This window comes from Agrilus planipennis, unplaced genomic scaffold, assembly GCF_000699045.2.
Source record: "Agrilus planipennis isolate EAB-ADULT unplaced genomic scaffold, Apla_2.0 scaffold227, whole genome shotgun sequence".
Taxonomy (NCBI): Eukaryota; Metazoa; Arthropoda; class Insecta; order Coleoptera; family Buprestidae; genus Agrilus; species Agrilus planipennis.
The window spans coordinates 300,934-314,211 of record NW_020439150.1 but is presented as its reverse complement, the minus strand read 5'-3'; the positions used below and the strand labels follow the sequence as shown (position 1 = coordinate 314,211).

Below are 13,278 nucleotides of genomic sequence, written 5' to 3'. Positions count from 1 at the left end.
GGCGGTCTCACCCCCATAAAAAGTTATGGGGGTTGAAAGTTGATTATTTTGTCAATTTTCATACACTATAATTCAAATAAAATTCAATAAAAAAGATATTTTCAAGCGGGTGGAGGTGGGGGATCGCAAGAGGGTGGTCACTTGAACAAAACCCGATAACCTAACCTACCCTATTGATAAAGATATTTAAATAATGTTTTATATAAGTTTCTCAATATTTTTATGTATTTATCATTAGTTTTACTTTTGAATATTGTTTAAGACTACATAAATATTTACATTCCTAGAAATGTAAAAAAATTGGCATATTTATTAACTTCGAACCCCATAACTTTTTATGGGGGTGAGACCGCCACGAACTTTTTATGGTACAGTGGTGGGGGGATCATCTAGACCTTTACCATGATATTAAATAAAAAAACAGAAAGAATGAAAAAATCTGGAGTTTAGTTTTCAACAATACTTATGTAGGACAAACAAGATGAACCTTCGAAGTAAGAATCAACGAACCCAAAGAATATCAACCTAAAAAAGACTGACTCCAGTTACTCCAATCGCCTATTGGAAGAAAATAATAATTTTGTAAGAAATACCGTAGGTAATACTATATATACCTTTAATTCTCACCAAACTGCAGACTGTAAGAATTTGGAACTAGTTTAAAACCCATTTCGTTGATCTGAAGATGCCTCTGTAGAGTGAAACGTATCTTACCGTTTATGTAATCCTCTAATCGATTTAGATTTAGTGAGTTCTGATGTTTTTTCTTTATTATTAATAAACATAGTGAAAACATTAAGAGTTTCGAACATCCACTTCATTGTGAATAGATAATAAGCAGCGTTGTCGTATGTGATAAGAATAATGTAAAAACGGTACCAATTATTGTATAACAATAATAATTAATACGTTAATCAATGAAATGTTATTTTTTGTTTTTCTTCTCATGCGTCTTAACTACAAATTTATTTTATGTAATAGGACATAATTCATTGTTGCGCCACTTAGATGACAATAAGTTCATGAATATGCTGGGCGATAGGTCGATAAAACGGTTATATTTTTTTTTACGAACAGATGCAGTGTGCATGCTATTGTTGCACTTACCTAGCAACTTGCGTTATATCAGAGATAAAATATGATGACCTAAAATACAAAACAATATTTCATATTCCAAGCAGTCTGGTCAGCATGAATTTCAGAGTATGATACACAGGTTGGCATATGTACGAGGGCGGTTCAATAAGCACCCGTGTTAGCAATGAAGACACCATTTATTCAAAAAAATTTTTTTTAGAAAGACATACTTCTCTCAACGTTCCTGTCATTTTTAACCCCTCCAAAAAATTGCATTTGTCAAACGCTCCAAAGTACGCCCCTGTCTTGGCGATGACTTCCCCGTTTGAGCTAAATATTTTCCCACAAACCATTTTTTCATGTTAGGGAACAAGAAGAAGTCGCAGGGAGACAAATCGGATGAGTACGGGGGGTGCGGTAGCAATTCATGCAGTTTGGTGGCGACAAATCCGGATGAATGTGCTGGTGCGTTATCGTGATGTTACCGAGCGTCATGGCCTAGAGGTTTAGATCATTGCTTAGCATTCGGGAGGACGCCGGTTCGATTCTGGGTCCGTCTGCCTTGGTACAAGTTTTTCTGTGGTTTCCTTGGATCAATTAGGCAAATGCTGAGGCAGTAATATTCCACAGATAATCTTTCATTCTCTTCTGTCTTCATTTCGTCCGTCTCAACTTTGTCACCCGAACCACCACCCACCCATTCCCACGATTCCTGAAAACAGGCTGAAGAGGGCCTTCCGCCCTACCTTTCAGCGTTGTCCGGAGGGACTGCCCGCCCACCAGCATTACTGGCTGGTGGGAATGAAACACCCAAAAGTTTTTTTTTTATCGTGATGAAAAAGCGCCTTCTTTTTCGCCAAATGCGGCCGTGTCTCCTTAAAGTTTTTGTCAAAGCGTTCCAATAACTCACTGTAGTATTGTCCAGTGATCGTTCCTTTATCAAAAAAATCCATGAAGATGTCCTTCGCATCTCAAAAAATCGTCGCTATGACTTTTCCAGCCGATGGGACCGTCTTCGCTTTCTTTGGAGCAGATTCACCGGGAGAAATCCATTGTTTTGATTGTTGCTTGGTTTCTGGTGTGTAATGACATCATCAAAAGTGACAACCCGACGCAAAAAGTCCTTCGAATCTCGCTTAAATTGTTCCAAACATTGCTTCGAAGTTTACAGCCGCATTTGCTTGCTGTCCACCGTGAGCAATCGCGGCATCCATCGGGCCGACAATTTTTTCATCGATCAACGAGAATCATGTCGTGGACTTTTTCAATGATTTCCTCGGTATCCTCGTCTGTCGGCCGTTCTGGTCGCTCCTCATCAAAAACGGATGTTCGCCCACGTTTAAATTCGTTGAAGTAATATCTAACTGTGGTCATAGATGGCGAAGTATCCCCATAAACAGCATCCACCTTTGCTTTTATCTCCTCGCATTTTTTCCTATCCAAAAACAAAAAGCGAGTTGCCGAACGCTGCTGCTCTTTTTCCATCTTAGCGAAAATCACGAAACACGTCTCACTCGAATGGCTGTCAAATCCAAACTAACCTATCAATCAGTCTGAATTTTGTTTCGGCGTCGTTTGATAGATGGTAGCACACGACGATAGCACGGGTACTTATTGAACCGCCCTCGTATACCTAAATTCCGCAATGTCCATTGTTATCATGTTATGTTTATCGTTGCTCTTTTTTTTACATACTAAATACATCATAAATTTTAAAATTGTAATGAGGTTAACTCGTATTTTAAAAAGTATGATAACAATGTTGTATCCGAAATTGGTTTTGTCTTTCATTTTTTATTTTTACAGCATTGTGTATAATTTTATGAAAGGCATCTACAGTTTTGATTGATTTGTAAACAATCACATCATTATATTTATTATTGCAATAAGATATTTATTCCTTTTTAGCAAAAGCCACGCAGTTCATCCATATTCATTTAGTATCATTACATAGATATTGTTTCCATTGCCTTAAGCATATTCTCAATAAAAAAACTATTTTTCGTTAAGTTTCTATATTAATACTGAAATTCATTAATATGCTCCTACCTACTGGTACTACTATATACCACGTAGACAATAGTACAAAGTGGCAATTCCGACAGTACCGCGAGCGCCTTAGTAGTATAGTAACTACGACCATAGGTGTCGCCGCTGATGTCTTTAATTAATTTAATTAGCACATCATTATATCTATGAGTTATCTAATATCTATCTGATCGTCACTCAGTTCTGATAGTATTGCTCAGTATTTTCCCAGAAAAAAAAAATTTTCGATTAAACCAACTAAGTAAGTATTTTATTGTTTCAAACAATTTCTATACATAATGAACAATAAACAACTTCAACTTAATTATCACATACTTATAGCATTTCATTAAAAACATTTCTAAAGATTTCAACATAACTACAAATACTAAAAAAGTTTCTAACATTGAAACAGATCGATAGAATTAAGTAGATAATGATACAATAATATAACAGATTTTTCAGAATATGAACAACAGTTAAATAATTTGTATATCTGTGTATATACAGGGTGTCTAGCAAGATTTTGGCAATTTATGTTTTGAGTTAGATTAGCCCAATGAAAAAAAAAAAACTGAATTTTGACATACAAACATATTAGAGAATGTGTATGTATCTTCAAGTTCTAATGCTTGATTTTTGATAGTTAATACTTGATCAATTCCAGTTTCTATTTCATAACTAAAATGTTTCTAGATTTAAGTATTTCAAAAAGTTTGTCACTTGTTTCAGAGCCTCAGGCCAATCCTTTCTTAAAGGACTAAGAGAAGTGTTCGGGACACCCTGTACCTAAAGGACTATTATAACTATTCTGGACACCCTGTACCTATATGTAAGCAATAAAAACATTCTAGATATGTTTCAAGTACCACATACAATAGTAGTTTGTAATTAATTCCTAATAGTTTTATTGGTTTTTGTTTGCATTCATCTAATCTATCGTAGTTTTAGGTAACAGGTATTTTAATATTCTAATAAAAGTATCATATCACAGTTGAAATCGTTACTATATAGAACAAGGGTAGGTACAAAAGTTTGAGTTTTCAATTTTCGTTTTTACGTTAAGTTAATACTTAAAAGGAATAGAGAAACAAAGAGAAGAAATTTGTTTGTTGCCATTTTTGGTCCCCGACCACATAATTCTATGTCACTCTCCTGAAAAAGAAAAATATGCACAAATAATAAGGAAGCTTTTCCGATTTCAAAGAATAGCGTCACGACCTTTGTGAAAATTTCTGTATATTTTGAATAATGAGCATCAGGCGGTTATAGAGCTGGGGCAGCAACGTAGATAAGTGAATATTAGGAAGGGAGTCAGACAGGGATACAGACTGTCACGTCTACTTTTTAATCTATACATCGAAGACGCGATCGACATCATTAAAGACAAAGTACAACTGTAGGGATAGATATACAGTGGCAAAAGATTAGTATGCTTAGATTTGCAGATGATATAGCAGTATTAGCATCTAACAAGAAAGAGTTAGAGATAGCTTTAAATAAAATGGAAGCTGTGTTAACGAAACAGTATTGTATGAAAATAAATAAAAGTAAAACAAAAATACTGGTATGCAAGGGAAGAAAGAATAGGGGAAGAACAAATGTGAAGATAGAAAACGAAAAATTAGAAGAAGTGACTTTAGGTATCTAGGAAGTCAGATAAATCAAAACGGAAGGAAGTAGAATTATAAAGCAGAAGATAGCGCAAGGTCGAGTCGCCTTCAATAAAAAGAAGCCACTTTTATGTACGCGAACGGTTAATTTAGAAATTTGAAAAAGATTGTTAAAGGTGTATGTTTGGAGCGCGGCATTGTACGGGTGCGAAACAAGGACGGTGGGCGTGACAGAAAAGAAAAGGTTAGAAGCGTTCGAAATGTGGTGTTACAGGCGAATAATGAGGATACCGTGGATAGAGAACGTTAGAAATGAAGAGGTATCGGAAAGAATAGGAGAACAGAAGATTCTATGGAAGTTAATAAGAAATAGTTGAGATAGGCTGATAGGAGACCTTTTTAGGCGTGAAGGTCAAGTCTCAGGACTGACGAATTTAGGATGAAGAGATGAACTTATCAAGAAGTCCTCAAATTTTGGCGGGATTGTAGAACACATTAAGTAGTTCAAAAACCAATGCAAAATACGATGTAAAATGCCCAAAGTACCTAATTTTCAGGTAATAAAACCCTGACAAACCGAAAAGCAGGTGCTTGGAACGCTTAGCGTCGGGTTTTGGGGTTGAGGTTTGAGCTACTTACTGATTCACGTGAAACCTCGCCATTAAGTTTCACTTTGTGGAGTAAAACATTTGTTTGAGAAATTATCAGAACTCTAACAAGTCTTCATCATAAAACTAGAATATTTAACTTAACCTTTCAACTATAAATAAATATAGAAATAAGTTTTCCTTACATTTTTATTTCTGTTGATGCAACTCATATACAGGCGTCGTGGATACATGTTTTTCATCACCCTGTAGCACGTAAGAGACATGTTGTAATCCACTTCAACAGGTTCAGGGGTTGGTATCAGTTTCGGTTGATCCATGCAAATGTTATTTATAACCAGTAATATCATGTTGCTGCTATCGACAGGTTGCACGATGAAAGGCCTATTATATAAAATTAAACTATTAAACAAAAGTGAACGCCAGAAATAAATTAATATCTAGTACATTCGCAAAAGATTGTTGAAGGTGTATGTCTAGAGCGCGGTGAAACTTGGAAGGTGGGCATGGCGGAAAAGAAAAGGTTAGGAGTGTTCGAAATGTGGTGTTACACGCGAATGATGAGGATATCGTGGACAGAGAAGGTTAGAAACAAAGAGGTATTAGAATGAATAAGAGAACACAGAGGTCACTATAGTCCGTGTCACGTAAAGTGGTGGCTCAGGTAACAAAACATTCAAAAGATTTATAAGCTTACTATGTGGATTGACCGACATCGGCACCCAACAAGAAGACGGTCCAAATTTTATTTACAACTAGTGATAATATTAAGAGACAATAGTTCTTAATAAGTATGTCTGCCCAGCTATGATTCGCCAAAATGTGTTGTAGAACCTCCGTTTAGGTTTCGATAAAAGAGAAGCCACAAGTGGTTAGCAGAAACGTGTTTTGTTTGAATGATGTCGTAATATTGTAGTTCCAGCTAGGCGTAAACAAGGGCGTTCCCCTTTTGACAGGTTTATTGCTTGAGCCGTCACTTTACGTGGTACGGAGTATGGGCGAGATGGTATGGCAAGACACGTCAGGTATAAGGGGCTAGTTCCCAGGCGTGGAGGCCTAGTTAGAAACATTTTAAAAACCGAAACAGGAGTTGAAAGGAGTAGTAAGTGGAGGTGCGTGTCCAACCAGTCTTAGGATTGATGACTTTATGATGAAGATGAAAATAAAATATCGGTTTCATCGAATTTCGCAGGGTGAAATTGTATCTAATCTGGTTATCGCCCTACCTGGGGGGGATTGCCCCCGGTTTATTTCTATTAACGTGGTGGTTCTTTGGGAGAGGGATTAAGATACACTCAATAAGCTGACGGTGGCTGAAGAATCAGTAACCAGTTCCATCCCGTAGGTGGGCAAGACCCCTCAGAAACCCTTTATTTTTTTCCTGGCTTAGCAGGTTTGACAACCGAGCGGATATTCGCCGCTCATTTGTCCGGGTTCATCTCCTCTCCCAAAGTAAGTACGATGTGGCTACGATTCCCTCTTACGACTACATGGCTGGCAGGAATATTTTCTACCTGAAACTTCCGGGTCTCTGTAATACCATCACTGGTCGGATTTTCAAGGTACAAGTCCCTCTCCTTCTTGGATTGCTTGTACTTCGGCACTAACAAGCCAACATGTGTTCATGGGATCGCTACAGTCTCCTAACCCTAGACACTTATGTGTATAGGCCGGATTATACCGTCCCCCTTTAATGCTACGGGTTAGGTCACCTTCGCGAATCTCTTCCACATCTTAATTAAGGATCTAGCCTTTCTGCCCATAGAGATCGCTTCGATTCTATAGTTCCATACTAAACACCTATTCCGATACATCAAAGCGGCTACTTATGATATACACCTGAGAATTTGGCTATCGCGTTTCGACATCTCCACGAGCTCGTGCAATTCCCCCCATATAATCTGAATATACAAGATAAATGTTGGATTGCACATCAAAGATTAATAAAATGACATAGTCTCCATCAAATATGTTTGAAAACAACTCATTCGTCAGTCGCTATCTATTTAGATGAATTTATTATCCCTAAAGGTTCTCTCACACCAAATTTTATTAAAATCCTTAGGGAATTGTCCATCACGTGACATTGCCAAGCAATTAATGTCCTTTCGTAGTCAATGACTTTCTCTCCCTTTCTTTCCATCGATCATATTTGATGATTATATTGCAAATAACACACTACCAATTGGTCTTCAAACATTTAGAAGCACATGAAGAAGATATACAAGGTATACCTACTCTAGATTTAAACCCAAAGGAACGTTTTGTATGAATGTGGCTACGTGTTAATTAATACTGCTTTTAAATATTTATATAAAAAGTTGCTTACCTTGTGCAATTATCAGTCCATGTCTTATTATACCCTGGCACTGGACCACTTTTACCATTTGGATATGTCAAAGTGTATATGTACATTTCGGTGTCACATGGTTCCGGTTTTGTTTTCTTGATGATGGTCATTCTGTCGAACTCTTTTTCACTCAGCCTGGGTAATTCTTCCTCCCCGGCAGTTTCACCATGGTCTGGATACATCATAGTGTCGACCTCATCACCCCATGTAAGTCTCGCAAAGTAAATCAGAGTACCAAATGCCCATCTTACCAATTCGGTAAAGTGCAATAAGGGCTGGAATAACAAGATTTCGAGTAAGGCTGCTTGTGCAATATTAATACATACATATGTCAAGTGATACATAAGAATAAATTAAGGAATTAAACGTCACTCGTATGTTATAGTTTCCCAAAAGAAAAACTTATTAGAAAACACTTCGTTTTGGTGGTGTTACCATGTTACAGAACACTCTAAATAGCTCATACCCCAACGACAAAGATAACGACACAAATAGTCATCTGATGTACCTAGGTACTGATTTTCTTCAAATACTAAAGAGGAATGTAACCTTGTTACCGAAAAGTACTTCGGACGCTTAGTGTCCTGTTTTTGGAGTTGCGGTTGGGGGTATTGAGAGTGTTCAATTATACCACCCAATAACAATAGATGCGGAATGATATTGAGATGATGCTTGATCTTTTATAATTTTTGCTAGAAGTTTGCAGAACATATGTAGCAACAAACAAGTTCAAAATAGCAATATTGTTCTACGAGGGTGGATTGATAAGTTTCCGGCCTGACCAAGAAAAACAAGGTTTTTAAAAATTTTTTTTTTTTATTTCTCAACATAATCTCCTCCAAGGCTGATACATTTCTCATAGCGGTGTTCCAGTCTATTAATGCCATCTCTATAGACTGATTCGTCAAGCTCCTCAAAATAACCATTTACAGCTTCGATTACTTCTTCATTGTCCGCAAATCTCTTACCGCCAAGCCATTTTTTGAGATTAGGGAACAGAAAATAGTCACTCGGGGCTAGGTCTGGAGAGTAAGGAGGGTGCGGCATCAATTCAAACTTTAGATCGTTGATTTTAGCCGTCGCAACGATTGACGTGTGCGCTGGTGCGTTATCGTGATGAAACAAGATTTTTTTCTTCGCCAGATGAGGTCGTTTAATTTTCACCTCGTGGCTCAAACGTTGCAATAAGTCTGCGTAGTATTGACCAGTGATAGTATTACCCTTTGCAAGGTAATCAATGTATATAATACCTCTTGCATCCCAAAAAACAGTAGCCATAACCTTGTTCGCCGAAAAAATTGTTTTTGCCTTCTTTGGAGTTGGTTCCCCTGGTCCAATCCACTGTTTAGACTGTTCTTTGGTTTCAGGAGTGTAGTGGTGGACCCACGTTTCGTCAACGGTTACGAATCGACGCAAAAATTCGCTTGGATTACGCTTATACAATGACAAATTTGCGGTAGAAATGTTTTTTCGAATCAATTTTTGGTCGACTGTTAGCAAACGCGGCACCCATCTTGCACAGAGCTTTTCCATATGCAAATGTTGGTGCAAAATATGTTGCACACGTTCATATGACATCTTACAGGTCTCAGCTATCTCACGCACTTTCAATCTGCGGTCTCCCAGCACTATTTGATGAATTTTTTCGATCATATCTGGAGTTGTGACCTCAACGGGGCGTCCTGAGCGAGGCCCATCAGAGGTGCTCACACGACCCTTTTTAAACTCGGAAACCCACTGCTTAACGGTTGAATATGACGGGGAGGATGTCCCCAGTGTTGAGTCCATCTCTTTTTTAATTTCCTTCGGCGTTAACCCCTTCAAATAAAAGTATTTGATGACAGCACGATTTTCCTGCTTTTCCATTTTTACGAAAACCACAGAGGCGTCTTGTTCAGCGTGCTGTCAAACCTACACTAGCAAGGAGATCGGGCTGAAACTATAGCTACAAGCTATCCAAGGATGGTACTATAGAATGTCACCTCAAGGTAGGCCTAGTGGCGTCATCTCTTGGTTAGGCCGGAAACTTATCAATCCACCCTCGTATATGAGAGTTGATCCCGTTTCTCCACCTCTGACCTAATTAGAAATCGAAATAATTATGTATTTCACGTCAAATTGCAGTTTACTAAATATAGACTAACACCACAAAATTAATAGTCTTCATCTGTTAAAACCTGTAGATGATCGAGTTTGGCTGAGTCTTATAAAAAGACAAGATATGAGCCCTTGATCCAAAATACAGAGCAAGGAATGGACCTATAGGAGTTCACCAACGCTGAAGGTTCAGCCATCAGCAGGGAAAGTAATGTTATCGGTGGTTTAGGGTTCTGGAAGTGTAATTTTTTTACATTTTCTCCAGAAAGATGTTTGGAGGGCGGTGCTGTATGGATGCGAAATATGGACAGTGCGCGCGGCGGAAGAGAAAAGGTTGGAAGCGTTCGAGATGTGGTGTTACAGGTGAATGATGACGATATCGTGGATAGAGAAGTTCAGAAATGAAGAAGTATTAGAAAGAAACAGAGGACTCTAGGATGTCAATAAAAAATAGGCGAGATAGGTTGGTAGGACACATTTTCAGGCATGAAGTTCTTGTCAGAGAAATATCAGAGGCAGAAATGTTAGGAGGGATAGAGGTAGACGTAGATTACTGTTCGCAAATAGTTAAGGATGTGGGTTGTTCTAGTTTTAGGGAAATGAGAAGATTAGCTCAGTCGGAGTAAAGGGATCACCCTTCGTATGTTGGTCTGACACTGGCCTTCAAACCAGCCATTGATCTAAATCTGAATCAATGCATTGCTGCTTACGTTTTCGATTGATGTTGCAGGGCTTCCGACGTCTTCCCCCTTGAAACAGGTTGCTTGATAATCGTACATCCTTATAGGGGTATAGACGCCTTCTTCGATTAATTGATACATTATGTCCGAACGGATGTCGCCAAAGAATTTTCCGGTGTCAGACTTGTCATCGCTCACTATGACGTAGCCACTGTCATCCAATACTATGCAGTATAATTCTTCGGAATTGCACGTTCTCTTGCAAGACATTTCTCCGCACTGTTGGTAAAAAATTTTATTGGTTGTACGTTACTCAGACACTACTTATGTAAATTTTTATTGAACGAATGCATAAAATTTGATATTTAAGATCAATTGAAGCTTTCATAAATCGTAGATCTAATACTACGCAATGTAATTTTTCATAAATCGCACGTTCTCTTGCAAGGAGGACGTTACTCAAGCATTAATTAAGTAAATTTGGATTGATTGGCTACATAGAATTTGAATTAAATTGAAACTGCTACAAATCAGAGGTATTAAAGATTGATTTAAAAAAATTTGAACTCGTTGCGTCTACCAAAATCAAATAATATTAAAAATTAATGAACCTAAAGTGCCTTACTGTGACAAATTATTTTTAAACGACATTATTAGTATGGTGCATGTAGGAATATTAAGGCATTAGGAAGGTATAGATAGGTCAAAAGGTTAGAGTGTTAGCAAGTATTATAATCATAGTATTACTAATGTACGTTCGCACCTACGAGAAGGTTCGAGAAAGATATTTTCCAGAAAAATTCCAGAACATTCCAAAAAATCAACGATCGGAGGAATTCGATTGAATACAGGGATAAACAAGTGTGCGAATAAACATTTGATAAACGTACAAATATGATAAATGGCACGAATACAAAGTAGTACAGGCTGATATAAATTCAGTGTGAAATAAATATGCCAAGCGTCTTCACCAAAAAAATCTCACCTTCTGTAATTGTAAATAGGAGTTTGTTTAGGAAGGCGATGTCTGTTATTAATTGTTTAATTGACTTAAAGCGAGCTATTTAACTAGAAACCTAAGTACTTTTTCCACTCTTACAAATAAATACATTCTTATAAGGTTGTGGACTTACTAATGAATGTTGACCTATTTTTTTTTGAGGAACTCTTTATTTTTTGTTAGAAGCTCGTTGTTTCAAATTGTTAATAAATTGGAAAAAATACTACAAAATTAACAGTTAAGTACTTGCTTAGTACAATACAAGATATCAGGTATGAGAATAATGAATCTGTATGATTTTAAAATTTGTATTAACGTCACAATATTTACTTACGTTATTCGTAATTTGAGAGAATCGAACGTGCAAGGCTGAATGGTAAAATTGGTACCCAACGACTGCTGCAGGCGCCTTCTTCTGACTATCTTCTTTGAAAATTGCTTGACTTGCAGTCACTAAAGTGTTGTTGTTGTCACCTCAAAAAATGTAACAAATATGCATGTACACAGTACAAATGAATACGTATTAGATGAATTATTTATATGGTTTGTTTTTTTAATACTTTATTGGGAAGCCCCTTTAGAGTGACTGCAGTTGAATTACGTAGACAAAGGTGTATTTGTCTTTGAGAATTCAATCAAAATGATTAATATATGTCATTATATTTTGGAAGTGTATGAATTCCAAAACGATTGGACAACATAGGTACAATTTTGGAACTGATGTGACTCAGACAATGTTCTTCTTATAAACAATAATTATTTTACTTTATTTTAACTGAAACTGTTTATTTTTTGGAAAGTTTCATTGAAATCTCTACTGTTCAAATGAGGACAATTACTTTAAATATTATGCATTATTATTAAATACTGAAAGCAGCAGTTTCTCAAAGATGGTAATACCTATATCAAATGGTACAGAGTAGACAAAACTGTGTGGATCAATGAAGTGCTGTTCCACTGCTCTTCGGTACCAAACCTCGTCAATGGCTCGGTTGTGAAGCTGGTGGAATCGTCTGAAACGTTGAAAAGATGATCCGGTAAGCATTGAATAGAATTAAACTTCCCTTGATGCTTCAAAATTCGAAAAAGTATTTGAAACAGAAATTGTTAACTCACGGTTCATCACTTGGTTCTCTTTCAGAACAAGCGTTATGTGGGAACTCTTGCCACCGGGTCAATCCACTGTGGGTTGCCAAAAAGGCAACAGTAATCCCAAACCGTTTTATAAACTGACATCTGTAATAAATACTCCAATTATTTCTAATCGTAGACTGGTGTATCTATTTTAGAATCCTTCGGAATTACCTATGGTTCGCTATTAAGGAATAGGAATTAAAGTATAAATATCTTCTTTGCAATATTAATTAGAAACTTTAAAAAATCTACAATATTATATTTGTATTATAATATACACAATGTCTGATCAGTATTCCGGAATATTTGAAAGATAACATCTGGAGGCACTATGAGTGCATCTCGTGATAACACCATAACGTAGGAGACGTAAAAAGATACACAAAAAGCATCCCAGTTAACGAGCCGTCAATGATTGAATACAGTTGCCATCACCCTTCGTTGTCGCAACACTCATACCTATTCGTGACCTTCGCAGCAGTTGGTACACAGACAAGTCAATTGTACGTGATCACATATGGATGGTGCAATGAGAATACTCTGGCGGCATCACGTGAATACGCGTCATCATTGCCGGAGCGGTTGGGGGCTTTCGGTAAGGTCATTATCCTCATTTTTATGTATATTACTGAGTGATGTGAGATGGCTCATTCGATTTCTTTTTCATGTACCTTTTTCCCTTAATATTTTC

General features: G+C 37.1%; 1 protein-coding gene across 3 annotated transcripts in view; it reads right to left on the bottom strand.

Annotated features, from left to right (window-relative positions):
* The window catches only part of LOC108740282 (voltage-dependent calcium channel subunit alpha-2/delta-3-like), a 79,283-nt gene that overhangs the window by 35,072 nt on the left and 30,933 nt on the right, over nt 1–13,278 (bottom strand). For 2 of the 3 annotated variants that reach the window (XM_025977852.1, XM_018474546.1), the window contains 7 exons: nt 12,570–12,689; nt 12,354–12,466; nt 11,788–11,927; nt 10,484–10,732; nt 7,656–7,951; nt 5,512–5,710; nt 3,413–4,260 (listed from right to left, as the gene is read on the bottom strand). In XM_025977852.1, coding sequence (XP_025833637.1) covers nt 4,162–4,260; nt 5,512–5,710; nt 7,656–7,951; nt 10,484–10,732; nt 11,788–11,927; nt 12,354–12,466; nt 12,570–12,689 — 1,216 coding nt within the window. In that variant the 3' untranslated portion in view covers nt 3,413–4,161. Of the gene's footprint in view, nt 1–3,412; nt 4,261–5,511; nt 5,711–7,655; nt 7,952–10,483; nt 10,733–11,787; nt 11,928–12,353; nt 12,467–12,569; nt 12,690–13,278 lie in introns of those variants that run through there. The other variant, XM_025977853.1, reaches the window with a different exon arrangement.